The sequence below is a fragment of the Oncorhynchus kisutch genome, linkage group LG29 (assembly GCF_002021735.2).
Source record: "Oncorhynchus kisutch isolate 150728-3 linkage group LG29, Okis_V2, whole genome shotgun sequence".
In the NCBI taxonomy this organism is placed as follows: Eukaryota; Metazoa; Chordata; class Actinopteri; order Salmoniformes; family Salmonidae; genus Oncorhynchus; species Oncorhynchus kisutch.
The window spans coordinates 29,754,536-29,781,195 of NC_034202.2; the positions used below are offsets into that span (position 1 = coordinate 29,754,536).

Below are 26,660 nucleotides of genomic sequence, written 5' to 3' on the forward strand. Positions count from 1 at the left end.
CGAGGTCTGACACTGACATATCGGGGGATTAGCTCAAATGGTAGAGCGCTCGCTTAGCATGCGAGAGGTAGCGGGATCGATGCCCGCATCCTCCAACTGTTTTGTAAATTTACAAAAAAAACTATATTGTATTGATGAAACACCATTTGGATTTATTTTAATTGCTCTCTGTATGTTGAAAGCCAGTTTGCTGAGAAATGTGATTGTTTTTCATGAGTGTGCTTTATTTTTCTCTATTCTCTTTGTATTATTATTTTCAGGTGTATTTCCTGTTATTTGTTGTGTAATTGTAAAATGCAGGGCTCCCTTGCAAAAGAAACCTGGTCTCAATGGAACGCCCTATTACAAAAAACAAAACAAGTATTCTACCAAGAGGTCGGGAGTCAGGACATTTACGGCAGTTGTGCTTATTCTTTGCCAACAGGGATGCGCCTGCCTGGTTCGAGTTTTCTGCTCAAACCTGAATCGCTACTATTGTGGCGTACCCACAGTATGCTTGCTCTGTAATTACAGTCACTGGTTTGTCAGCAGTTCCCCCCCATAGATGTATAGGGCTAGTTTCCCGGACCCCGAACAGACTAAACTACAGATAACAGATTAGTTCTATAATTTTTGACTAAACAAAATGTAAACCTCATCCTGGACTGGAACCGGATAATGTTTAATCCAGGGCTAGGGTCCATGCAATGGCATTTTGCTAGATAACAATATAAGAACATTTGTAGATATACAATAACACACACGTAACTAGCTAAAACATTCAAATGATCAAATAAACACTTTCTAAATTCGCATTCATCTAGTAATTTGTCTGTAGCTACGCGCTTCCTATTGGTCGATGTCTGTGCAGCGTCTGTGTAACCTTTATCCTGTGATTGGTTGTGCACGTGAAGCGCGATGTTTGAATTGGTTGATTCAGTGGACGCCTTGAGGGAAGTATCTATGCACAAAGCAAGGGGCATCGTCAGGTAACATTTCATGGCTAGATAGAGCAAGTTGTTTCTGTTTAAAAGGGTCGTTTTTACGAAGATAACTCACCGCGACTGACGAGGTAATCTGATTTACTTTAGAATTAGAGCATTCATTTGACGAAACTAACGTTACCTGAAGCGAAAATACCTTTGCTAGATAAATGGCGAATGTAAGCCAGTTAAGTTGTTGTTTTTGCTAACGTTAATCAGCGCGTGCTAGGTAACGTTAGTTCATTTGAGATTATTATTGTACAATGAAAAGCGCATTACAAATGTATTTTCTTTTGCAAATTACACTCAACACATTTTAATTCAAAAACGATTTGCTAGGTAACTGTCAGTTACCGGGGCAGTTTAGCTAAACAAAAGCAGTCAGTCTGTTTGCGTGTACCTGCCAATCACCAAGCCAGCCAATGGATTGCTTTATGTTGGTTCAAAAGTTTTGGCCACGTTTTCAACACTGCAGCAGCAGCCCTGTAGCTAATGTATTCAGATGTCTAAAAATAACAGTAATGACCATTTAATTTGGGATTGAGGCATGGAAGTGTCTCAATCTAATACGTGAGGTGGGACTTTTGACATTAAACCACTTTTAGATCTGAAAACCAAACTGGGCTAGTTAACCCTGTTGAATAAACACCAGTCTTTTGCAGACCAGCAAACTTTGGCCCCTCGAGTCATCCAAGGTTCCCTTGCCTACATGTAACAAGATAAACGGGACTATGTTTAACTCAGTAGAGCATAACGCGCCAGGGTTGTGGGTTAGATTCCCATGGGGGACTTACTGTAAGTTTTTAAATGACTAAAATGTAAAATGCATATGAAAGATGTCAAAAAGGAGGACCAAGGCACTCTTCATATAATGAATTCAAATGCCTTTATTTGTATGGCATGTTCAATGTTTCCATTGAACATGCTAGACCAGTTGAATATTTCCATTGAAAATGCATTTTAATTACATTAAGTTCCTTGGTCCTCCTTTCTTTTTGATGACCAATTTACCCCTTTTACCAAAGAGCTCCTTCTGTCTACCAAAACCTACCACTGTGTACCTTAGCAGCGCTTCCCTTCCTCCCTTTTCTACATATGAAAGTTATTTTAGTAAACCTGGAAAACGTGTTGATGTAGATTTCACTCACTCTTGACAGCTCTGTGATCCCAGAATCTCATCTCATCTCTCAATTCAGTCACCCAAAAGGTTATGGCGTTGTCTATGGCATCTCCGTGTGGAGTCCTGTCTGACGAGGAGGAGGGGGGCATGGCTGTGTTTGAATCCACGGCAGCTGACATCGGCGGCCTGGTAGGACAACGACTGAACGAAGTGACTCTGCCTGAGATCTCCATCATCTCCCCTGGACTAGAACATCGGCCATCCATCAGAGAGGTGAGGCCTTAGGTCTGACAGAACTCGTAACACTCTGCACTCCAGACACATATTTAAGGTTCCTTTATTACAGGCCTACCAGTACTTGTTTATCAGTGAATGTAATATTAATAGGATAATTATCATTGTTTTTAGTTTACTGCGGAGCCCCTAGTACCACTGTACATGCCTTAGATACCTCCTTTGTCCCACCTTCCACACACGCAGTGACCTCACCCAGTATAACCAGCGTGTCCAGAGATGCAACCTCTCTTATCACTCAGTGCCTGGGCTTACCTCCACTGTACCCGCACCATACCCCTGTCTGCACATTATGCCCTGAATCTATTCTATCATCCCCAGAAATCTGATCCTTTTATTCTGTCCCCAACGCACTAGACGACCAGTTTTGCTAGCCTTTAGCCGTACCCTCATCCTACTCCTCTGTACATCGTGTGATGTGGAGGTAAAACCAGGCCCTGTGTGTCCCCAGGCACTCTCATTTGTTGACTTCTGTAATCAAAAAAGCCTTGGTTTCATGCATGTTATCAGAAGCCCCCTCCCTAAGTTTGTTTTACTCACTGCTTTAGCACACTCCGCCAACCCTGCTGTCCTTGCCATGTCTGGATCCTGGCTTAGGAAGGCCACCAAAAATTCTGAGATTTCCATACCCAACTACAACATTTTCCGTCAAGATAGAACTGCCAAAGGGGGAGGAGTTGCAATCTATTGCAGAGAGAGCTTGCAAAGTTCTGTCATACTTTCCAGGTCTATGCCCAAACAGTTCGAGCTTCTAATTTGAAAAATGTATCTCTCCAGAAATAAGTCTCACTGTTGCCAGCTGTTATAGATCCCCCTCAGCTCCCAGCTGTGTCCTAGACACCATATATGAATTGATTGCCACCCATTTATCGTCAGAGTTCGTTCTGTTAGGTGACTTAAACTGGGATATGCTTAACACCCCAGCAGTCCTACAATCTAAACTAGATGCCCTCAATCACACACAAATTATCAAGGAACCCACCAGGTACAACCCTAAATTCATAAACATGGGCACCCTCCATAGATATTATCCTGACCAACTTGCCCTCCAAATATACCTCTGCTGTTTTCAATAAGGATCTCAGCGATCACTGCCAGCATCCGTAATGGGTCCGTGGTCAAATGCTCCCTAATACACTGGATCAGTGATAGGCCTATAGTACAAAAATGTTCAACAATGCTGTTCATCACAGAACTGTACTATCACCACTTTCTTTCCTCTAATATTCAGAAAGCATTGGCAAAGCCTGGGGTGATCAGACAAGGCAGCGGTGGTGAGGGGAACACTGACAAAGTGAAGGTGTTTCTGCGTATCCGCCCACTGACTGAGGGAGAGAAGGAAAGGGGAGAGGAACAGGTATAATATGCACTCTAAATTCCATTATATTATCGTCCCATCCTATTCTCCATGTCAACTTTGAAGTACTTGTGAGACGGGTGTTATTTCCCCTCTTCTCATTTCAGGGCTGTGTGTGTGTGCAAAACGAAGAGAGCCTGATGCTCAAAGCCCCCAAAGACTCCCAGAACATGAAGAGTGCAGAGAGGGGAGTCGCCCAGAGCATGCACAAGTTCAGCTTCTCACAGGTAAACAGTTTCACCTTCACACAAGACCTGCGAGAAGACTACTATGACACGTACTACATTATAATATACACAGATGTCTTTTCATATGTACCTCTAGATCTTTGGTCCAGAGACCAAACAGCAGGACTTCTTCGAGAGCACCATGAAGGAGATGGTGAGAGACGTGCTTCGTGGAGAGAGTCGGCTCCTCTACACATATGGTGTCACCAACTCTGGCAAGACCTATACCATTCAGGGTGAGATAGTATTGGTTGTCACCAAGTAACTACAGAAAGCTAGACATTTCCACTATCTTGGTTTAGCTGTTTGTTAAATATACAGTGGAGATAGGTACCACAAAGTACTGACGCGACCTTTCCCCTGTAGGAGTGGGTCGTGAGGCGGGCCTCCTGCCCCGGGCCTTGGTGTCTTTGTTCAGGAAGTTGCAGGGCCGTCTCTACGGGGCCATGAACCTCAAGCCTGTCCTCCACCAGGAGGTACGCCAGCTGGATGCCGGTGAGGTCCGGGCTGAGGAGATCCGCAGAGACGCTCTACTCAAAGAGGTGAGGGAAACAGGAGCACAAATCACTCTGGAATCATTTGTCTAACTAAGTCACATGATGCCACGTTCCTCTCCTTGTGTCTTCTCTATCACAGGAGGATGACATGACTTCTCGGATGCGAGGTGGCACTAGTACCTGGGACAGCGGCATCGGTGGACACTCCATAACCAGCCACATCGCCACCCAGCTAGAGGGTGAGGGCATTCAGACTAACATGACTCTGCTCTCTGACGCCTGGTGGGCCCTGAAGCCAAGTCCTAGAGTTATACCTATACAGCATTTACACCACTGCTTTATTATATAGGCATTGGTAGTATGTAGAGTATAATCCTGGAGGTTGCATGGTCACTGCTCAACACGCCCTTATCTCCCAGCAGACTCTGACAGTGTATGTCTGGAGCCAGACAGCCTGTCTCACAGTGGAGGGGAGGAGCTGGAGGAGGGGGTTCAGTTCTCTGTGTGGGTGTCCTTCTATGAGATCTACAATGAGTTCCTGTACGACCTGCTTGAGGCTCCGCCCTGCCTGCAGCCTAAGAAGAGGGCCATCCTGCGGCTGAGTGATGACAAGCAGGGGAACCCTTACGTCAAGGGTAACAAGCATTCACTAAGAAAACATGCTTGTAGATAATATCTATAGTCTTAATGTTTTTCATTGTAGTTTATTCACATTACTGACCTTTGTTTTTGTGTTGTGCAGATCTCACCTGGGTGCAGGTCCGCAGTGCAGAGGAGGCTTGGAGAGTGCTCAGGGCTGGCCGGAGGAACCAGAGCTTTGCCAGCACTCACCTCAACCACAACTCCAGCCGCAGCCACAGCATCTTCTCTACCCGGATCCTGCACGTCCACCCAGAGGCTAACCAGGGCCAGGCCACACGCGTCAGCGAGTATGTCCCATCCAGGCTTCTCATTCTCCAACCCACTGTCTTATCCTGAGTGTTCTGATCTGACGTTGTTGTTGTTGTTGGTGGTGGTAGTAGTGATTCTGTCCCACTATGCTGTCTGTGACCTAGCATTAGTATAATAGTGATTCTGTCCCACTATGCTGTCTGTGACCTAGCATTAGTATAATAGTGATTCTGTCCCACTAGGCTGTCTGTGACCTAGCATTAGTATAATAGTAATTCTGTCCCACTAGGCTGTCTGTGACCTAGCATTAGAATAATAGTGATTCTGTCCCACTAGGCTGTCTGTGACCTGGCATTAGTATGATAGTGATTCTGTCCCACTAGGCTGTCTGTGACCTAGCATTAGTATAATAGTGATTCTGTCCCACTAGGCTGTCTGTCTGTGACCTGGCATTAGTATGATAGTGATTCTGTCCCACTATGCTGTCTGTGACCTAGCATTAGTATAATAGTGATTCTGTCCCACTAGGCTGTCTGTGACCTAGCATTAGTATAATAGTAATTCTGTCCCACTAGGCTGTCTGTGACCTAGCATTAGAATAATAGTGATTCTGTCCCACTAGGCTGTCTGTGACCTGGCATTAGTATGATAGTGATTCTGTCCCACTAGGCTGTCTGTGACCTAGCATTAGTATGATAGTGATTCTGTCCCACTAGGCTGTCTGTGACCTAGCATTAGTATAATAGTGATTCTGTCCCACTAGGCTGTCTGTGACCTAGCATTAGTATAATAGTGATTCTGTCCCACTAGGCTGTCTGTGACCTGGCATTAGTATGATAGTGATTCTGTCCCACTAGGCTGTCTGTCTGTGACCTGGCATTAGTATGATAGTGATTCTGTCCCACTAGGCTGTCATTCTGTGACCTGGCATTAGTATGATAGTGATTCTGTCCCACTAGGCTGTCATTCTGTGACCTGGCATTAGTATGATAGTGATTCTGTCCCACTAGGCTGTCATTCTGTGACCTGGCATTAGTATGATAGTGATTCTGTCCCACTAGGCTGTCTGTCTGTGACCTGGCATTAGTATGATAGTGATTCTGTCCCACTAGGCTGTCTGTCTGTGACCTGGCATTAGTATGATAGTGATTCTGTCCCACTAGGCTGTCTGTGACCTAGCATTAGTATGATAGTGATTCTGTCCCACTAGGCTGTCTGTGACCTAGCATTAGTATGATAGTGATTCTGTCCCACTAGGCTGTCTGTGACCTAGCATTAGTATAATAGTGATTCTGTCCCACTAGGCTGTCTGTGACCTGGCATTAGTATGATAGTGATTCTGTCCCACTAGGCTGTCTGTCTGTGACCTGGCATTAGTATGATAGTGATTCTGTCCCACTAGGCTGTCATTCTGTGACCTGGCATTAGTATGATAGTGATTCTGTCCCACTAGGCTGTCATTCTGTGACCTGGCATTAGTATGATAGTGATTCTGTCCCACTAGGCTGTCTGTCTGTGACCTGGCATTAGTATGATAGTGATTCTGTCCCACTAGGCTGTCATTCTGTGACCTGGCATTAGTATGATAGTGATTCTGTCCCACTAGGCTGTCATTCTGTGACCTGGCATTAGTATGATAGTGATTCTGTCCCACTAGGCTGTCTGTCTGTGACCTGGCATTAGTATGATAGTGATTCTGTCCCACTAGGCTGTCATTCTGTGACCTGGCATTAGTATGATAGTGAATCTGTCCCACTAGGCTGTCTGTCTGTGACCTGGCATTAGTATGATAGTGATTCTGTCCCACTAGGCTGTCTGTCTGTGACCTGGCATTAGTATAAGTGATTCTGTCCCACTAGGCTGTCATTCTGTGACCTGGCATTAGTATGATAGTGATTCTGTCCCACTAGGCTGTCATTCTGTGACCTGGCATTAGTATGATAGTGATTCTGTCCCACTAGGCTGTCTGTGACCTGGCATTAGTATGATAGTGATTCTGTCCCACTAGGCTGTCTGTCTGTGACCTGGCATTAGTATGATAGTGATTCTGTCCCACTAGGCTGTCTGTGACCTAGCATTAGTATGATAGTGATTCTGTCCCACTAGGCTGTCTGTGACCTAGCATTAGTATGATAGTGATTCTGTCCCACTAGGCTGTCTGTGACCTAGCATTAGTATAATAGTGATTCTGTCCCACTAGGCTGTCTGTCTGTGACCTGGCATTAGTATGATAGTGATTCTGTCCCACTAGGCTGTCATTCTGTGACCTGGCATTAGTATGATAGTGATTCTGTCCCACTAGGCTGTCATTCTGTGACCTGGCATTAGTATGATAGTGATTCTGTCCCACTAGGCTGTCTGTCTGTGACCTGGCATTAGTATGATAGTGATTCTGTCCCACTAGGCTGTCATTCTGTGACCTGGCATTAGTATGATAGTGATTCTGTCCCACTAGGCTGTCTGTCTGTGACCTGGCATTAGTATGATAGTGATTCTGTCCCACTAGGCTGTCATTCTGTGACCTGGCATTAGTATGATAGTGAATCTGTCCCACTAGGCTGTCTGTCTGTGACCTGGCATTAGTATGATAGTGATTCTGTCCCACTAGGCTGTCATTCTGTGACCTGGCATTAGTATGATAGTGATTCTGTCCCACTAGGCTGTCTGTGACCTGGCATTAGTATGATAGTGATTCTGTCCCACTAGGCTGTCTGTCTGTGACCTGGCATTAGTATGATAGTGATTCTGTCCCACTAGGCTGTCTGTGACCTAGCATTAGTATGATAGTGATTCTGTCCCACTAGGCTGTCTGTGACCTAGCATTAGTATGATAGTGATTCTGTCCCACTAGGCTGTCTGTGACCTAGCATTAGTATAATAGTGATTCTGTCCCACTAGGCTGTCTGTCTGTGACCTGGCATTAGTATGATAGTGATTCTGTCCCACTAGGCTGTCATTCTGTGACCTGGCATTAGTATGATAGTGATTCTGTCCCACTAGGCTGTCATTCTGTGACCTGGCATTAGTATGATAGTGATTCTGTCCCACTAGGCTGTCTGTCTGTGACCTGGCATTAGTATGATAGTGATTCTGTCCCACTAGGCTGTCTGTCTGTGACCTGGCATTAGTATGATAGTGATTCTGTCCCACTAGGCTGTCATTCTGTGACCTGGCATTAGTATGATAGTGAATCTGTCCCACTAGGCTGTCTGTCTGTGACCTGGCATTAGTATGATAGTGATTCTGTCCCACTAGGCTGTCTGTCTGTGACCTGGCATTAGTATAAGTGATTCTGTCCCACTAGGCTGTCATTCTGTGACCTGGCATTAGTATGATAGTGATTCTGTCCCACTAGGCTGTCATTCTGTGACCTGGCATTAGTATGATAGTGATTCTGTCCCACTAGGCTGTCTGTCTGTGACCTGGCTGGCTCAGAGCGTTGTAAGGACCAGCGCAACGAGGAGAGGATGAAGGAGGCCAACAATATCAACACCTCCCTCCACACCCTGGGCCGCTGTATCGCTGCTCTGAGGCACAACCAGACCAACAAGTAGGCCACACACACACACACACATCTAAAACAAAACAAGAGGAATTCATCACATGCTGGTAAATGAAATGCATCCCAGCATTGTACTGTCCAGATGACACGTTCTCCTGTCCCTACAGGTCGCGACCCCCTCAGGTGGTGCCGTTCAGAGACAGTAAACTGACACGGGTTCTCCAGGGCTTCTTCTGCGGCCGCGGGCGCTCCAGCATGGTGGTCAACATCAACCCCTGTGCCTCCACCTACGACGAGACCCTACAGGCCCTCAAGTTCTCTGCCATCGTCACACAGGTACAAACAGCTCTCACCTTGTAGTTAATAATACAGCCTTGGTTTCAGAGAAATATTCAGTGGTTGTGACCTCTGTCGTCCGTCTCCTCTCTCAGCTGGTCCATGGGCCGTCCACTAAAACCCGAGTGGCCTACATCCTGTCCCTGCTGCGGGAGCCCCGGTCTCACTCCAATGACAGCACTCTGATTGAGGAAGACGAGGACAGCGATGAAGATGGGGACATCACCATGTTTGATTCAGATGTATGTCCTACGTCCCACTGAATGAAATGTCAACTTGTGTGTGTTGGACCTCGGTGACTGACTGGGTCTGTGCTGTGTTCAGGCTCTGCTGCGGGCCATCGAGGTACTGAAGAGGGAGGTGCAGAGGCAGCGGGAAGAGAAGGAGGTGCTGGAGGCCACCGTCAGAGAGCAGGTGTTCTCTGAGATGATGGAGGTCATCTCTGGCATGGAGAAGGACTTCAGCCAGACCCTGGAGACAGAGAAGGCTCTGATGGAGGAGAGGTTTGAGGACAAGATCAACAACCTGCAGAAAAGCCTCAAGAGATACTACAACCAGGAAATAGAGGTGAGGGATAGGGCAGTCTGTAGATTAAGTTAGTGTCTTTTTCAGTGGGTTTAGAATAGACTTTTCTATGCTACAGATGGTTGATTCCTTTCCACCTTCCCTCCCATCCTAGGAGCGTGATGAACAGATTGAGGCACTGACTGCAGCCCTGGAGAAAAAGGGAGGTGTTTCCCTAGCAGAGCCAGCCCCACTCCCCCTCTTCCCACCCCTAGCCCTGGGAGGAGAGGCTGAGGGCCCCACACCCCGTCGCTCCCAGCGCCTGGCCTCCACAACCACAGGAGAGCTGAGCAGAGTGAGGGCTGAGCTGGACCAGTGTCGTGCTGAGCTGCTGGAGAAAACACAAGGTAAGAGGAGAGGGAGGACCAGGACAATCGGGAGTGTGGGAACGAGGGAAGTCTAGATGATTGATTGGCAAATGACATGGGTCTTTATAACTAACTCTCTTCCAGAACTGAGGCGTGTCCAGGGGCAGCTCACACCACCAGAGCACTCCGACGCCCTGACCAACGCTGCCGACCGCAAGCTGGGGGAGGGCCAGAGGGTCGGTACTCCAGCCAGGGGCGTAGTCTCCTCTCACATTACCCCCATACCTTTTTGTATTAAACACTATAACCATTGCTAGGATTTTTAACATGTTTGTGCCTCGGCTGTAGAACCTGCGTCAGTTGCGTCTGGACCTGCAGAGGCTGGGTCTGAACCTGCAGTCTGGAGAGAGGGCATGCTGCCGTAACACTGGTGGGGAGAGGCTGCGCCATGCACTCACCACTGCAGACCACACACTGGCCAAACAGGTACACCTCTATAGAATTCAATAGGACTTCATTCCTAGGCAAGGGAGGGGAACACTTTGTTCTTAGTGATCCTAGGCAGGGAAGGGCTGCTACTAGTTGGTGTTTCTGTCACTTTGAAAAAGCATGTAGACTTCGTAGGCCCCCTGTCCACCCCTCACCCTGTCCACTCCTCTCCCTCAGGACCAGACCCTGGTAGAGCTACAGAACGGCCTGCTGCTTGTCAAGGCTGACCTGAGGAGGAAGGCGGAGACCCTGGCCCAGATGGGTCAGATGCCCCCCTGTGGCTCGGCCTCTGCTACTCCCGGCTCCTGTCAGAAGAGGGGCTGTGGGGCAGCAGGCAACGCTGAGAACCAGCCCCCAGAGAAACGCCACTTCTTCCGTTCCCTTTTCCCACAACACACCCCGTCACGAAACGGACAACCTCAAACCACACCCTACTCACGGATCCTTCGCTCCCGCCAACAGTCCCCTCCCCCAAGTCCCGGCCCCTCTGGCAGGTACAGGGTTACCAAGTGCTGACTTTATCCTCTACTGCTATGCAAATCAATTGTAAATCTGTACTATTTTGCAATTGTTTTTTAAATGACTTTATTTCAAGTGTTACTCAAGTGATACTACAGTATCTGCACTGCTAAGCTGTCTTCCTTAGGAATGCAAAAGTTGTTTTTGTAGTGGACTCTGGTATACCTGAGTATTAAACACAATGCTACAAGATTCTGGTTGAATGAGGACTGATGCACATATTACCTCCTGCTAAAGTGCTTTAAGAGTTGTTACTATTAGACATTATTTACATTGCATTCTCTAATGTAAAGGTTGTGCTTTCAATGTTTGTCCAGTCTTTCAATATACTTTGGTGCAACAGTAAAATTTATAATAAAATCTTGTACATTTTTTTTTTTTTATGAATTTATTCTAAGTAACATTAGCATGCAGTTTCCATTGATTTAATGACTCAGTGGTTCAGATAATTCTTTCATATTCAAAAGCAGGGTGGCAAATGCTGCACCGACATGTAAACATACACAGAAAATATTTACATTATGTATAAGGGTAAACATTCAATCTCCCTCAATATGGCACGAAGTACTAATTCACCATATCTGTATATGGAACCAACAGGATAAGGCAGATTGTCCCAGAGCTTTCAGCTAGCCAGTAGGGTGGTGTGTCAGGGAGAGAAGGAGGACAGATCGAGGGGAGACACCCTCCTAACAGGGGTGGTGTTAGAGGCCTCCATATGGTCTCTGACCTGGGAGATCTGTCTGAGTAGAGCCTTGCCTTCCTCACGAGCCTGTAGAGGGACACCAGAAATACATCTGGTCTGACAACAGTACCGGACAAGCAGTAGTGTATGTCGATATTTTGATAAGATGGACACTTTTTCCCATGAACAACATGCTTACGTCATTGTAGTCACAGCAGCGTTGGGCACACAGTGAAGCCTCCTCATAAAGTTTGTTCTTGAAGTAGTACTGGCCAAGGTAACGCAGGGCCGTGCTCACCTCTGCATGCTCCAGCTGCTCCTTTAAGCACATATGCACTAACTTTTCACTAACTCTCCAGGTGCATATTCATTATGGAAACCGTTTACAGTTGAACCAAAACGGAAGCAAACTGAGCAAAACGAGTTTCCATTGAACAAAGTCAGGTAGGTCTCTGTTTGAATAAACGTTATGCAACAGAATCGGTGTAATGAATATGCCCCCAGCTGTGCCGGGACTGGTCCTAGAGACTGAATGGTAAAAACATACCTATGCCTATACAATAACCCACAACAATTTTGGCTTTGAGATAAAATGACAGTACACAATGTTACCTTTTATTTGAGGGTATTTTCATTCAAAGTACTATAATTTCTAAACGGTAAAATATATGCATCTAGTTGCACAATTTGAAGGCATAAATATTTGGACAAATTCACCTATTGTGAATCAAATTGTCAGAAGTTCAGATTTGGTCCCATATTCCTAGCACACAATGACTACATTAAACTTGTGACCACAAACTTGTTGGATGCATTTGCGCTTTGTTTTTTATTATTATGTTGTGCCCAATAGAAATGAATGGTAAATAATGTGTCATTTTGGAGTAACTTTTATATTTTATTCTTATTTAGAATGTCTCAACACTTCAAATAAAATGTTATTTGTTACAACGTGGATGCTACCATGATTACGGATAATCATGATGAGTGAGAAAGTTACTGACCAGGTTTCCATCCTACCTTTATGAGCGTGAACTCTGATAAAAAGAGTCATGACAGGCCTGATGGACACAGCAAAATGTCAGGAAAATTAAAAGACACTAGGCAAGGAGGGATCTTTGTGTCTGTCACGTAATATGGAGTGTGATCCTCCCACTACGACCCCGGAAAGTACAACGTTTATTAGATTCCAGATGTAATTACTTATAAAACTTCACAGGGTGGTGAAAGGGCACCGCGAAGAGCTTGATGCTCCTTTTCAGTAAATAGAGGGTCTTATTCTGGTGACATGATGATCAATGCTTGGCTGCTGTCTGACAAATAATCTCACTCTTTTTTTCCCATAAAAATCTCATGTCGGTAGCCTACCCTACTTTGTGAGCTGCTGGCTAGAGCGCAACATGCCAAGACCAGAGTGGGCTATATAAACGCAACATTTTGTGTGACAAAACCATCAGAGTTGTAAATTATTTGGTATATTAAAATTTAACCTCAAAAGTCCTTTTTATGTACACTACGTCATCACGCACAAACCTGGCTACAGATGCAAAGATAATGCCCCCGAAACATGCTAACCTCTCACCATAACCAATAACGGAATGTTTTTCTTGGGGGTATGATATTTATGTCTCTAACTTTCTCACCTATCATTATTCACAATTCATTCATGATTATCCACAATCCTGGTAGTAACCACATTAAAATGTAGAAGTGTTCAGAAACATTCTATTCTTATTTACAATAAAAGTTACTCCGAAATGACAATACATTTTTACCATTAATTTCTAGTGGGCACAACATAATCCAAAACAAAGTGCAAATGGATCCAACAAGCTTGTAGAGCCACTAGTTTAATTATAATGTAGCCATTGCATTCTAGGAATGTGACCAAATACCATACTGAACACACTATAAGTGAATTTGTCCAAATACTTATGACAACTTCAAAACGGGGTGACTAAATACATAAAGTCCTTTAATTTCTAAACTGTAAAACAGAGTATTCAGACCCCTTGACTTTTTGCACTTTGTTACATTACAGCCTTATTCTAAAATTGATTAAATCGTTTTTTTCATCAATCTACACACAATACCCTCATAATAACAATGCAAAAAAAATGAAATGTCCCAGTACCAGTCGAAGGTTTGGACACACCTACTCATTCAAGTGTTTATTTTTACCATTTTCTGCATTGTAGAAAAATAGTGAAGACATCCAAATTTTAAAAAATTACACATATATAGTGTAGTAACCCAAAAAGTGTTTGGTAAAAGACCAAGTCCAAATTACGGCAAGAACAGCTCAAATAAGCAAGGAGAGACTACAGTCCATCATTAAGACATGAAGGTCAGTCAATCCAGAAAAGTTCAAGAACTTTTAAAGTTTCTTCAAGTGCAGTCACAAAAACCATCAAGCGCTATGATGAATCTGTCTTTCATGAGGACCGCCACAGGAAAGGAAGACACAGAGTTACCTCTGCTGCAGAGGATAAGTTCATTAGTTACTAGCCTCAGAAATTGCAGCCCAAATAAATGCTTCACAGAGTTCAAGTAACAGACATCTCAACATCAACTGTTCATAGGAGACTGCATGAATCAGGCCTTCATGGTCGATTTGCTGCAAAGAAACCACTACTAAAGGACACCGATAATAAGAAGAGACTTGCTTGGGCCAAGAAACACAAGCAATGGACATTAGACCAGTAGAAATCTGTCCTTTGGTATGATGAGTCCAAATTTGCGATTTTTGGTGAAATTTTATTTTTGTGAGAAGCAGAGTAGGTGAACAGATGATCTCCGCATGGGTGGTTTCCACCATGAAGCATGAAGGAGGAGGTGTGATGGTGCTTTGCTGGTGATACTGTCTGATTTATTTAGAATTCAAGGCACACTTAACCAGCATGGCTACCACAGTATTCTGCAGCAATACACCATCCCATCTGGTTTGCGCTTAGTGGGACTATAATTCGTTTTTCAACAGGACAATGACCCAAAACACACCTCCAGGCTGTGTAAGAACTATTTGACCAATAAGAAGTGATGGAGTGCTGCATCAGATGACCTGGTGTCCACAATCACCCGACCACAACACAATTGAGATGGTTTGGGATGAGTTGGACCGCAGAGTTACGGAAAAAACAGTCAACAAGTGCTCAGCATATGTGGGAACTCCTTCAAGACTATTGGAAAAGCATTCCTCATGAAGTTGGTTGAGAGAATGCCAAGAGTGTGCAAAGCTGTCATCAAGGCTACTTTGAAGAATATTAAATCTTTTGATTTGTTTAACACTTTTTTGGTTACTACTTGATTCCTTCTGTGTTATTTCTTAGTTTATGTCTTCACTATTACTCTACAATGTAGAAAATCACAAATAGAAAGAAAAACCCTTGAATGAGTAGCTGTGTCCAAACTTTTGACTGGTAATGCGTGTTTGATTTAAAAAAATATATAATATATAGTGTATATATATACAGTGGGGCAAAAAAGTATTTAGTCAGCCACCAATTGTGCAAGTTCTCCCACTTAAAAAGATGAGAGAGGCCTGTAATTTTCATCATAGGTACACATCAACTATGACAGACAAAATGAGCAAAACATTTTTGAACGATTTTTAATGAATTTATTTGCAAGTTATGGTGGAAAATAAGTATTTGGTCACCTACAAACAAGCAAGATTTCTGGCTCTCACAGACCTGTAACAACTTCTTTAAGAGGCTCCTCTGTCCTCCACTCGTTACCTGTATTAATGGCACCTGTTTGAACTTGTTATCAGTATAAAAGACACCTGTCCACAACCTCAAACAGTCACACTCCAAACTCCACTATGGCCAAGACCAAAGAGCTGTCAAAGGACACCAGAAACAAAATTGTAGACCTGCACCAGGCTGGGAAGACTGAATCTGCAATAGGTAAGCATCTTGGTTTGAAGAAATCAACTGTGGGAGCAATTATTAGGAAATGGAAGACATACAAGACCACTGATAATCTCCCTCGATCTGGGGCTCCACGCAAGATCTCACCCCGTGGGGTCAAAATGATTATTTTATTTTCCACCATAATTTGCAAATAAATTCATAAAAAATCCTACAATGTGATTTTCTGGATTTTTTTTCTTTCTCATTTTGTCTTTCATAGTTGATCTGTACCTATGATTAAAATTATAGGCCTCATCTTTTTAAGTGGGAGAACTTGCACAATTGGTGGCTGACTAAATACTTTTTTGCCCCACTGTATGTATGTATGTATGTATGTATGTATGTATGTATATATCACACACACAGAGGACCGTTGGGTTGCTCACCCCACAGGAGAAGATGTCTTGGATGTAGATGATGTAACACTGGGCCGCATCGTCAGACTCATTAAGCTGCTCGTGAAGTCTGTCAACATACATATGTATTAGGGAATATAAAAGTCTCAACACAGCATTAAGTGAACCACACATATACATGCTTTGATGTCCATACTTTGCCAGTTTCAGTAGAGCCATTCTCTCCACGTCCCCCACAGTGTACGCCCTCCAGTAACACTGGACAAAAAGGAAGAAGAGAACTTCATGACAGATCACAGCAGTGGTTCAAATATTACATTCAAATCTACAGGAAAATTAAAAATAATGGCAGAGAGAATGCTGCTGTTTGCTAACCTTCTTTGCCTCGACGTGCTGTGAGAGTTTCTCGTAGCTCTCTCCCAAAGCAACCAGCATACGAGAGTCATTGGGCCTGAGGGCCACAGGTGACACGTCATTCACACTACAGTATGTAAGGATTTGGTAATAGACTTTACTACACGATACCAAGCACCCACTGACAACAGAACCCTCTACCTTGGTTTTTACTCAAACACACACCTGAGCTGGTGGGCCTTTCGATAGTAGTAAAGACAATAGAATGGCATCTTGAGGATCTCATAGGTCTGTCCCAGGCCATACCAGGCACGGTAGTCTCGTTTGTTCACCTCTATAGCGTGCCTGATCAACAAAGAAAACATACACAGAAATAGAAAACCATGGAGCACAACTCTCTCAGACCCATAGAATCAGGAATACCAGTGTGGTGTGCACCACTTATTTCTTTATATTTCCCTTAAAACATCTACTATTTTGAATGTTGTAGCTATAAATTGTTTGAAATAGCCCTAGCAAACTTCACATTTCTCAAGTAAAAACGACTTATCGTTACTATCGATATCAGTAAAATGTCCACGATAAATCACTGGGTCGGTCAGTATCCATAATTTTTTGGTTTATTGTCCCAGCTCTAAGCCATGCCATAGTGGAGGGTCAAGTCTGACCTGTAGGCCTGGGGCAGCGGGCCATAGTGGAGTGTCAGTCTGACCTGTAGGCCTGGGGCAGCGGGCCATAGTGGAGTGTCAGTCTGACCTGTAGGCCTGGGGCAGCGGGCCATAGTGGAGTGTCAGTCTGACCTGTAGGCCTGGATGGCAGCGGGCCACAGTGGAGTGTCAGTCTGACCTGTAGGCCTGGATGGCAGCGGGCCATAGTGGAGTGTCAGTCTGACCTGTAGGCCTGGATGGCAGCGGAGGTGTTCTTCATCTCCATGTACTCGTGGCCCATCAGAGTCCAGGCCCCCAGGCAGCGAGGGTTCAGCTTCAGAGCCCTCTGGAAGTACAGGGCTGCCTTTTCATGCTGCGACCGCAGGCTGTAGTAGTTCCCTACACACACAGACAGCATGCACTCATTAGCAACATAACATATCACTTGTAGGTAGAGTTGATTGTACTTCTTAAGTCTTGAAAGGTCTGTCTGTGATTACTGAACATAGTAAAGAGTTCTGGGGGTTTATGTCCGGCTTTGACTTGAGAAGAGGTGTGGTTTTCCGTCCTGCTTTTTTTTTCCCAGTCCTGTTTAGCTGTGTAGTGGCAGAGTCCTTACCGATGACACAGCAGGTTTCTACCCTATACTTGTCTATCCCCACCAGGTTGTGGGCCAGGTAGCTGAGCTCTGGCTTCATGCTCTGTGGAAACACAACAGACAGTCAGACATGTTCATAAAGACAGAGCCCGACAGATGGAGACAGTCAATTAAGTGGGGTCTCACACGGACGTATAGCAGGTTGGAGAACGTGTCCATGTTCTCAATGCGAAAGGGATCCTGCTCCCGCAACTCATTGAACAGAGCCAGAGCCTGGTCAATATCTAGGACAAAGAAAAGCATAGGTGTGAAACTGAATAGAGGAAAGAAAATACCTAGCAGAATGTTTCTTCATATTACTTTATTGACTTGACAGACCTCGGATGTTGTGGTAGGCCACAGCAATCTGTGAGACGATATACGTGCTCTTGGAGAAGCCGGACTCAATCAGACTCTGGTATTTCTGCAGGGCCTCTTTGATCATCTGCAGCTCCGTGTACATGTGGGCTATGAAGAAGTCTCTGATCCAGCAGTCTGGCAGAGACAGGGACTTCAGCTGACAAGAGGAGCCACAAGTATATCATTGTAATATTCTATAAGTTCATTGACATGTAATGTAGTCCAGTAGATCTGGGAACCACTGTAGTGGGTACAGAGGAGAAATGATCTGTGTGAGTTGTGTGTGTGAGTATTACCATGTCAATGTTGGTGATGAGGTTACAGAGCTCCAGCCACGCTCCCCAGTGTAGAGGTAGGGCATGGGTCGCCTCCACAAACACATCTACCGCCTCCTTCAGTAGATCCAGCTTCCGCAGAACCACCCCATACCTGCACACACGCGCAGGTTTGTGAGGTTAAAGACTCACTGTACACGTATATGGGGGAGGTCGTCAGAGACCTGGTCGTGTGGTGCCAGGACAACAACCTCTCCCTCAATGTGATCAAGACAAAGGAGATGATTGTGGACTCCAGGAAAAAGAGGACCGAGCACGCCCCCATGCTCATCGGCGGGGCTGTAGTGGAGCAGGTTGAGAGTTTCAAGTTCCTTGGTGTTCACATCACCAACAAACTATCATGGTCCAAACACACCAAGATAGTTGTGAAGAGGGCACGACAAAGCCTATTCCCCCTCAGGGGACTGAAAAGGTTGTATATGGGTCTTCAGATCCTCAGCTGCACCATCGAGAGCATCCTGACGGGTTGCATCACTGCCTGGTATGGAAACTACTCGGCCTCCGACTGCAAGCCACTACAGAGGGTTGTGTCTACGGCCCAGTACATCACTGGGGCCAAGCTTCCTGCCATCCAGGACCTCAATATCATGCAGTGTCAGAGGAAGGCCCTAAAAATTGTCAAAGACTCCAGCCACCCTAGTCAGACTGTTCTCTCTCCTACCGCACGGCAAGCGGTACCGGAGCGACAAGTCAAGCTCCAAAAGGCTTCTTAACAGCTTCTACACCTCAAGCCATAAGACTCCTGAACAGCTAATCAAAGGTCTAACCAGACCCCTCTTTTACTCTGCTGCTACGCTCTGTTTATAATCTATGCATAGTCACTTTAACTCTACCTACATGTGCATATTATCTCAACTAACCGGTTAACACATTGACTCTGTACTGGTATAGCCTCCCTTGTTATTTTACTGCTGCTGTTTAATTATTGGTTACTTTCATTTTCTATTACTTAACACTTCATTTTTAAAGCATTGTTGGTTAAGGGCTTGTAAAGTAAGCATTTCACTGTAAGGTCAGCACATTTTTTTTTATTTTTTTTTATTTCACCTTTATTTAACCAGGTAGGTAAGTTGAGAACAAGTTCTCATTTACAATTGCGACCTGGCCAAGATAAAGCAAAGCAGTTCGACAGATAAAACGACACAGAGTTACACATGGAGTAAAAACAAACATACAGTCAATAATGCAGTATAAACAAGTCTATATACAATGTGAGCAAATGAGGTGAGAAGGGAGGTAAAGGCAAAAAAGGCCATGATGGCAAAGTAAATACAAAATAGCAAGTAAAATACTGGAATGGTAGTTTTGCAATGGAAGAATGTGCAAAGTAGAAATAAAAATAATGGGGTGCAAAGGAGCAAAATAAATAAATAAATTAAAATTAAATACAGTTGGGAAAGAGGTAGTTGTTTGGGCTAAATTATAGGTGGTCTATGTACAGGTGCAGTAATCTGTGAGCTGCTCTGACAGTTGGTGCTTAAAGCTAGTGAGGGAGATAAGTGTTTCCAGTTTCAGAGATTTTTGTAGTTCGTTCCAGTCATTGGCAGCAGAGCACTGGAAGGAGAGGCGGCCAAAGAAAGAATTGGTTTTGGGGGTGACTAGAGAGATATACCTGCTGGAGCGTGTGCTACAGGTGGGAGATGCTATGGTGACCAGCGAGCTGAGATAAGGGGGGACTTTACCTAGCAGGGTCTTGTAGATGACATGGAGCCAGTGGGTTTGGCGACGAGTATGAAGCGAGGGCCAGCCAACGAGAGCGTACAGGTCGCAATGGTGGGTAGTATATGGGGCTTTGGTGATAAAACGGATTGCACTGTGATAGACTGCATCCAATTTGTTGAGTAGGGTATTGGAGGCTATTTTGTAAATGACATCGCCAAAGTCGAGGATAGGTAGGATGGTCAGTTTTACAAGGGTATGTTTGGCAGCATGAGTGAAGGATGCTTTGTTGCGAAATAGGAAGCCAATTCTAGATTTAACTTTGGATTGGAGATGTTTGATATGGGTCTGGAAGGAGAGTTTACAGTCTAACCAGACACCTAAGTATTTGTAGTTGTCCACGTATTCTAAGTCAGAGCCGTCCAGAGTAGTGATGTTGGACAGGCGGGTAGGTGCAGGTAGCGATCGGTTGAAGAGCATGCATTTAGTTTTACTTGTATTTAAGAGCAATTGGAGGCCACGGAAGGAGAGTTGTATGGCATTGAAGCTTGCCTGGAGGGTTGTTAACACAGTGTCCAAAGAAGGGCCGGAAGTATACAGAATGGTGTCGTCTGCGTAGAGGTGGATCAGGGACTCACCAGCAGCAAGAGCGACCTCATTGATGTATACAGAGAAGAGAGTCGGTCCAAGAATTGAACCCTGTGGCACCCCCATAGAGACTGCCAGAGGTCCAGACAGCAGACCCTCCGATTTGACACACTGAACTCTATCAGAGAAGTAGTTGGTGAACCAGGCGAGGCAATCATTTGAGAAACCAAGAGTGTCGAGTCTGCCGATGAGGATATGGTGATTGACAGAGTCGAAAGCCTTGGCCAGATCAATGAATACGGCTGCACAGTAATGTTTCTTATCGATGGCGGTTAAGATATCGTTTAGGACCTTGAGCGTGGCTGAGGTGCACCCATGACCAGCTCTGAAACCAGATTGCATAGCAGAGAAGGTATGGTGAGATTCGAAATGGTCGGTAATCTGTTTGTTGACTTGGCTTTCGAAGACCTTAGAAAGGCACGGTAGGATAGATATAGGTCTGTAGCAGTTTGGGTCAAGAGTGTCCCCCCCTTTGAAGAGGGGGATGACTGCAGCTGCTTTCCAATCTTTGGGAATCTCAGACGACACGAAAGAGAGGTTGAACAGGCTAGTAATAGGGGTGGCAACAATTTCGGCAGATAATTTTAGAAAGAAAGGGTCCAGATTGTCTAGCCCGGCTGATTTGTAGGGGTCCAGATTTTGCAGCTCTTTCAGAACATCAGCTGAATGGATTTGGGAGAAGGAGAAATGGGGAAGGCTTGGGCGAGTTGCTGTTGGGGGTGCAGTGCTGTTGTCCGGGGTAGGAGTAGCCAGGTGGAAACCATGGCCAGCCGTAGAAAAATGCTTATTGAAATTCTCAATTATGGTGGATTTATCAGTGGTGACAGTGTTTCCGATCTTCAGTGCAGTGGGCAGCTGGGAGGAGGTGTTCTTATTCTCCATGGACTTTACAGTGTCCCAGAACTTTTTTGAGTTAGTGTTGAAAAAGCTAGCCTTGGCTTTTCTAACTGCCTGTGTATAATGGTTTCTAGCTTCCCTGAACAGCTGCATATCACGGGGGCTGTTCGATGCTAATGCAGAACGCCATAGGATGTTTTTGTGTTGGTTAAGGGCAGTCAGGTCTGGGGAGAACCAAGGGCTATATCTGTTCCTGGTTCTAAATTTCTTGAATGGGGCATGTTTATTTAAGATGGTTAGGAAGGCATTTAAAAAAAATATCCAGGCATCCTCTACTGACGGGATGAGATCAATATCCTTCCAGGATACCCCGGCCAGGTCGATTAGAAAGGCCTGCTCGCAGAAGTGTTTCAGGGAGCGTTTTACAGTGATGAGTGGAGGTCGTTTGACCGCTGACCCATTACGGATGCAGGCAATGAGGCAGTGATCGCTGAGATCTTGGTTGAAGACAGCAGAGGTGTATTTAGAGGGGAAGTTGGTTAGGATGATATCTATGAGGGTGCCCGTGTTTAAGGCTTTGGGGAGGTACCTGGTAGGTTCATTGATCAAGTTTAGATTGTAGGATGGCTGGGGTGTTAAGCATGTTCCAGTTTAGGTCGCCTAGCAGCACGAACTCTGAAGATAGATGGGGGGCAATCAGTTCACATATGGTGTCCAGAGCACAGCTGGGGGCAGAGGGTGGTCTATAGCAGGCGGCAACGGTGAGAGACTTGTTTTTAGAGAGGTGGATTTTTAAAAGTAGAAGTTCAAATTGTTTGGGTACAGACCTGGATAGTAGGACAGAACTCTGCAGGCTATCTTTGCAGTAGATTGTAACACCGCCCCCTTTGGCAGTTCTATCTTGTCTGAAAATGTTGTAGTTTGGAATTAAAATGTCTGAATTTTTGGTGGTCTTCCTAAGCCAGGATTCAGACACAGCTAGAACATCCGGGTTGGCAGAGTGTGCTAAAGCAGTGAATAGAACAAACTTAGAGAGGAGGCTTCTAATGTTAACATGCATGAAACCAAGGCTATTACGGTTACAGAAGTCGTCAAAAGAGAGCGCCTGGGGAATAGGAGTGGAGCTAGGCACTGCAGGGCCTGGATTCACCTCTACATCGCCAGAGGAACATAGGAGGAGTAGAATAAGGGTACGGCTAAAAGCTATGAGAATTGGTCGTCTAGAACGTCTGGAACATAGAGTAAAAGGAGGTTTCTGGGGGCGATAAAATAGCATCAAGGTATAATGTACAGACAAATGTATGGTAGGATGTGAATACAGTGGAGGTAAACCTAGGTATTGAGTGATGAAGAGAGAGATATATGTGTGACATGTGACAAATAACATTTTATTTTGAGTGTGTGATAGTGCGAGGTGCTTACAGGTACAGAGTGAATCCGTCCAGCTCTCCAGCACTGTGCTTCTTACTCAGCTCCACCCTCAGCTCCCGCAGAGCCTCGTTACGCACCTGACCTTTCTCCAGAGGCCCTGCAGCCAATCACAGCAGGCAAAAACAACCAATCAAGGCATTGAACTCTGTCTTGAGACACCATTTGATTTTGGTGTCAAAGAAAGCTTAGCTCCTCACCCAAGCTGTCCACAGTCTCATCATCTTTCTTCTTTTCTCCAGACTGGAAACAGATGAGTGTCAGAATTTGACAACATCCCTTAAATGACAGGCTACATTGGATGGCCCCCATTGAGGAGTTGCAAGTATTCAGGACAATTGTATTGTCTCTATTCCCATTGTGACAACTAGATTTCTAGAGGTGATGTTGCTGTGATTGCTGAAACACCATCTCACCAGATAGCGAGAGTACATGTACAGGAAGTATGCTTTCTGGCTGCTGCAGCCGCGAAGGAAGTAGGCAGCACGGTCATACTCTTTCAGGTCAAAGTAGGACTTGGCCAGGCCAAGAGCATCCATGTCCTGAGCATCCTCCTACAACCAGGATGACAGAGAGGTAACAGCGATTGTACATATCACTCAAATGGCCTCCAATTCAAAAACATAAGCAACATGTTCATGCATTAACAAGGAAAACATTATCTTTAGCCACAAACCTCAGTAAAAGTTGCCGATGGAGGTAATTCATTCTTGGGAAGGGGGTCCAAGGCAAATGCCAACTCTGAAGCCCTAAAATAAAAATGTCACACAACCATCGGTGATATCACTGACGTAGTTAACGCAGTGTTTTTTATCAACTTCAATATGAACCTGTATTAAGAAAATAAGAGCCTGAACCGGTCTGAAAAAAAATAGGCAAGATTTGACAAAACTTGCAAGTTAATCGTTAGCATTAGCAAGCTAACCACTATGAGTTCACCAACTGAAGCTATTCTTCACTGAAATAAGTACAATGATCATAACATCAGTAATAGAGCTTCTTACCATTTCACGCTATGTACAAGTCCTCTTTCTTTACAAAGCGATATCACAGAGATCAGCTGTTTTTTTATTTGAACTAAATCGCCAAACTCACTACACAAGGCCGCCATTTTTCATACCATGATTGTACGTCATAAAAACACAAGTCCCGATTGGACAGCATTAGAGCTAATCGATTTATAGATATTTAATAGCTTTTCAGCTGTTTACCTGAAATTATTCTTTACAATGTAACAAAGTTTTAGAAATGACTTGAAGTCTTCTAAGAATAGGCTACCTAAATATTTTTAAGTGAGATGGAAATCAACTACAATGCAGTTCAGAATTTATCCAGAGGGTGGCAGCCTGTACCACAGAACACGATGCATTTTGCTACAGTACTGTCAAGACAGCTAATTAGGTTTCCAGTATGTGGAATAAAACAAATTATGACAGGCCTGATGGAAACAGCACATTTGTCTGTAAACTTTCCAAATGTTGACAAATCAAACGATTTTATGGACAAATGTTGATAATATTAAAGTACGTTTTGAGTCACGGGATGACATGTATGGTTCTCCCACTGGGATTTGGGAAAGCATGCCCTTTATTAGGCCACAGATGAAATACATTATGATGAACTTCACAGGGTGGTGCACGTGCAGTGACGAGCTTGATGCACCTTTCCAATAAATATCGAGGGTCTTATGATGATCGATGCTTGGCTGCCATTTGACAAATAAAACGAATCTCTGTCCATAATAATCTCAATATGTTGGCTACACATGCACTGCATCTGCAAACTGTTGTCTAGAGCCCACAAGTCAATACCAGAATAGAAACATTAGCTATATAATGCTAAATGTTTTATGACAAAACCATCAATATAACTGAAAATGTGATGGAAACCCAGTTAACTTATATGTTTAATTCAGTACATTTGAATTGAACCGCATAAGTCATTTTTATGTGGACCATGTCATCAAGCACATACTTTTCTAGACAACAGGTCAATTTAATGGAAACACATCTCTGGTGGGAAAATGCGCATATTTTCTTTATGCAGATTTTTGAATATTTGCATTAAAATGTGTCACCAATTGGATGTCACCTAGCTACTGACAAACAGCAAGCAATTGAGGTATCACTCACAAAATACCAGTTTACCCTCTACACAAACCATTATGTCCCAGCCATGTTGAAATGGCAGTTTGTGAAGGGCCAATTCATATGTAAAATTCACAGTGGCAAGCATCTGACAGGCACAACTGTCCTCAAATCAAGGGGATATCAATGTGCCAGTACATGTGCCTTGGCACATTGATTGGACCTTGCATTGAGGACAGAGAGCTTAAATGGTAAGGTACACATACTCCTGTTGTGCCTGTTCATGCTGTGCCTTCAGCATTGTACACATGAATTGTCCCTTCACAACTTGCCATCTCAACATTGCTGACTGAACGAGATCATATTGTATTTAGGCGCAAACATGACGCAAAACATCCTTGCCGTTGTCACTTTCTGAACAGACTGTTGCTATGATAACAGCTTGTATGAGTGTGTTTTGCCCATTGTGTCTCATGCTGCTAATCTGTAGTTTGCTATGTGGAGCACAGATCCTGGGGTTGGGGCATGTGGCAGCGGCATGGTTCTACCTGGGAGCCTCCTCTGGGAGAGCTGGGGAGGACAGACAACAGCTGGGACCATACTACTCTACCCTTGTACAGAAAGAAAGAAAGAAAGAAAGAAAGAGAGAGAGAGAGAGAAAAAAAAGTGACTGACATGTTTGATAGACCTACTAATTATTAAATATGTTGTGCTGCATGTGCATGCAACCCTTTTTATTGGCTATTGGTTATCTCTACAGACACATTTGTATTGGCTATTGGCTATCTCTGTAGACACATTTTTATTGGCCATTGGCTATCTTTTTGTGGGAATTTTTATTGCCTATCTCTCCACAGACCAGTGGTGACCCGTCATTCAGGGCAGGTGGGGCTTTTTGAAAAATATATGTTTAAGTATTTTTGGGGGGGGGCTTGCCTGTTTTGGGGGGGGCTTGCCTGTTTTGGGGGGGGCTTGCCTGTTTTGGGGGGGGCTTGCCTGTTTTGGGGGGGGCTTGCCTGTTTTGGGGGGGCTTGCCTGTTTTGGGGGGGCTTGCCTGTTTTGGGGGGGCTTGCCTGTTTTGCATGTTATTTTGGCATTAATACGTGTCATATATCAGTTTGCAAACAATGTCAAAAAAAGGAATATATAATTGAGTTAATAAAGCCGCATACAAACAGGCAGCTCCAAAATACAGGTGTTCCAGCCTACCTCAGTGCTTTCTGTGGTGGTGGGGCAGGCCAGCAGAAAACAGGAGCATTGCACCGTGATTGGCTCAGCATTGCACCGTGATTGGCTCAGTATTCTGTCACTCATGGGGACACTACGTCACCCGCCTTTAGTAAGGGTAGACATCAAGAATGTGAGCCCTTTGGGTGCTGCCACATTAGAAGTGCCCTTCCAAGAAGGCTCAAGGTCATTGGCCACAGAAATTACATCAAATCACTTATATGTTCTGTAGCTTTGATTGGACTGATCATGTCAACTTACTTTCACAATCTTAGCTAGCAGTCATCATCATGAATTAAGTCTACTGGCAAATCATTTTTAATCGGGGCGGCAGGTAGCCTAGTGGTTACAGTGTTGGACTAGTAATCGAATGGTTGCAAAATCGAATCCCTGAGCTGACATGGTAAAAATCTGTCATTC

The 26,660-nt window shown here is 44.5% G+C and overlaps 2 protein-coding genes and 1 non-coding gene across 6 annotated transcripts; 2 read left to right on the plus strand and 1 right to left on the minus strand.

The window, feature by feature from the left end:
* The first annotated feature begins 22 nt into the window (after positions 1 to 22).
* Positions 23 to 95, plus strand: trnaa-agc (transfer RNA alanine (anticodon AGC)). Its single transcript has one exon. It is a non-coding gene; the product is annotated as a tRNA-Ala (tRNA).
* Positions 96 to 892: 797 nt separating this feature from the next.
* kif20a (kinesin family member 20A) lies at positions 893 to 11,438 on the plus strand. Of its 3 annotated transcripts, none has more exons than XM_031809333.1 (17): positions 893 to 968; positions 2,159 to 2,355; positions 3,608 to 3,733; positions 3,841 to 3,960; positions 4,058 to 4,196; positions 4,327 to 4,502; positions 4,597 to 4,696; positions 4,880 to 5,092; positions 5,200 to 5,386; positions 8,755 to 8,898; positions 9,018 to 9,186; positions 9,282 to 9,428; positions 9,511 to 9,753; positions 9,866 to 10,097; positions 10,203 to 10,294; positions 10,407 to 10,544; positions 10,725 to 11,438. In XM_031809333.1, the coding sequence occupies exons 2-17, from the start codon at positions 2,173 to 2,175 to the stop codon at positions 11,061 to 11,063; spliced, it is 2,748 nt and encodes a 915-aa protein (XP_031665193.1). In that variant the 5' UTR covers positions 893 to 968; positions 2,159 to 2,172; the 3' UTR covers positions 11,064 to 11,438. The 3 variants fall into 3 exon arrangements, with proteins under 3 accessions (XP_031665193.1, XP_031665192.1, XP_031665191.1); XM_031809332.1 differs by having other exon boundaries at positions 920 to 1,051; XM_031809331.1 differs by lacking the exon at positions 893 to 968 and adding an exon at positions 1,163 to 1,757.
* Positions 11,439 to 11,477: 39 nt separating this feature from the next.
* LOC109874254 (cell division cycle protein 23 homolog) lies at positions 11,478 to 24,123 on the minus strand. Of its 2 annotated transcripts, none has more exons than XM_020466090.2 (16): positions 23,931 to 24,123; positions 23,603 to 23,675; positions 23,343 to 23,480; positions 23,127 to 23,169; positions 22,921 to 23,026; positions 18,316 to 18,448; positions 17,999 to 18,176; positions 17,807 to 17,904; positions 17,642 to 17,723; positions 17,268 to 17,421; positions 16,601 to 16,720; positions 16,397 to 16,472; positions 16,218 to 16,279; positions 16,052 to 16,130; positions 11,951 to 12,064; positions 11,478 to 11,838 (listed from the first exon to the last, which is right to left on the minus strand). In XM_020466090.2, exons 1-16 carry the CDS (start codon positions 24,035 to 24,037, stop codon positions 11,716 to 11,718), a joined length of 1,686 nt encoding a protein of 561 aa, XP_020321679.1. In that variant the 5' UTR covers positions 24,038 to 24,123; the 3' UTR covers positions 11,478 to 11,715. The 2 variants fall into 2 exon arrangements, with proteins under 2 accessions (XP_020321679.1, XP_020321678.1); XM_020466089.2 differs by having other exon boundaries at positions 11,951 to 12,070; positions 23,931 to 24,117.
* Between the last annotated feature and the right edge of the window lie 2,537 nt (positions 24,124 to 26,660).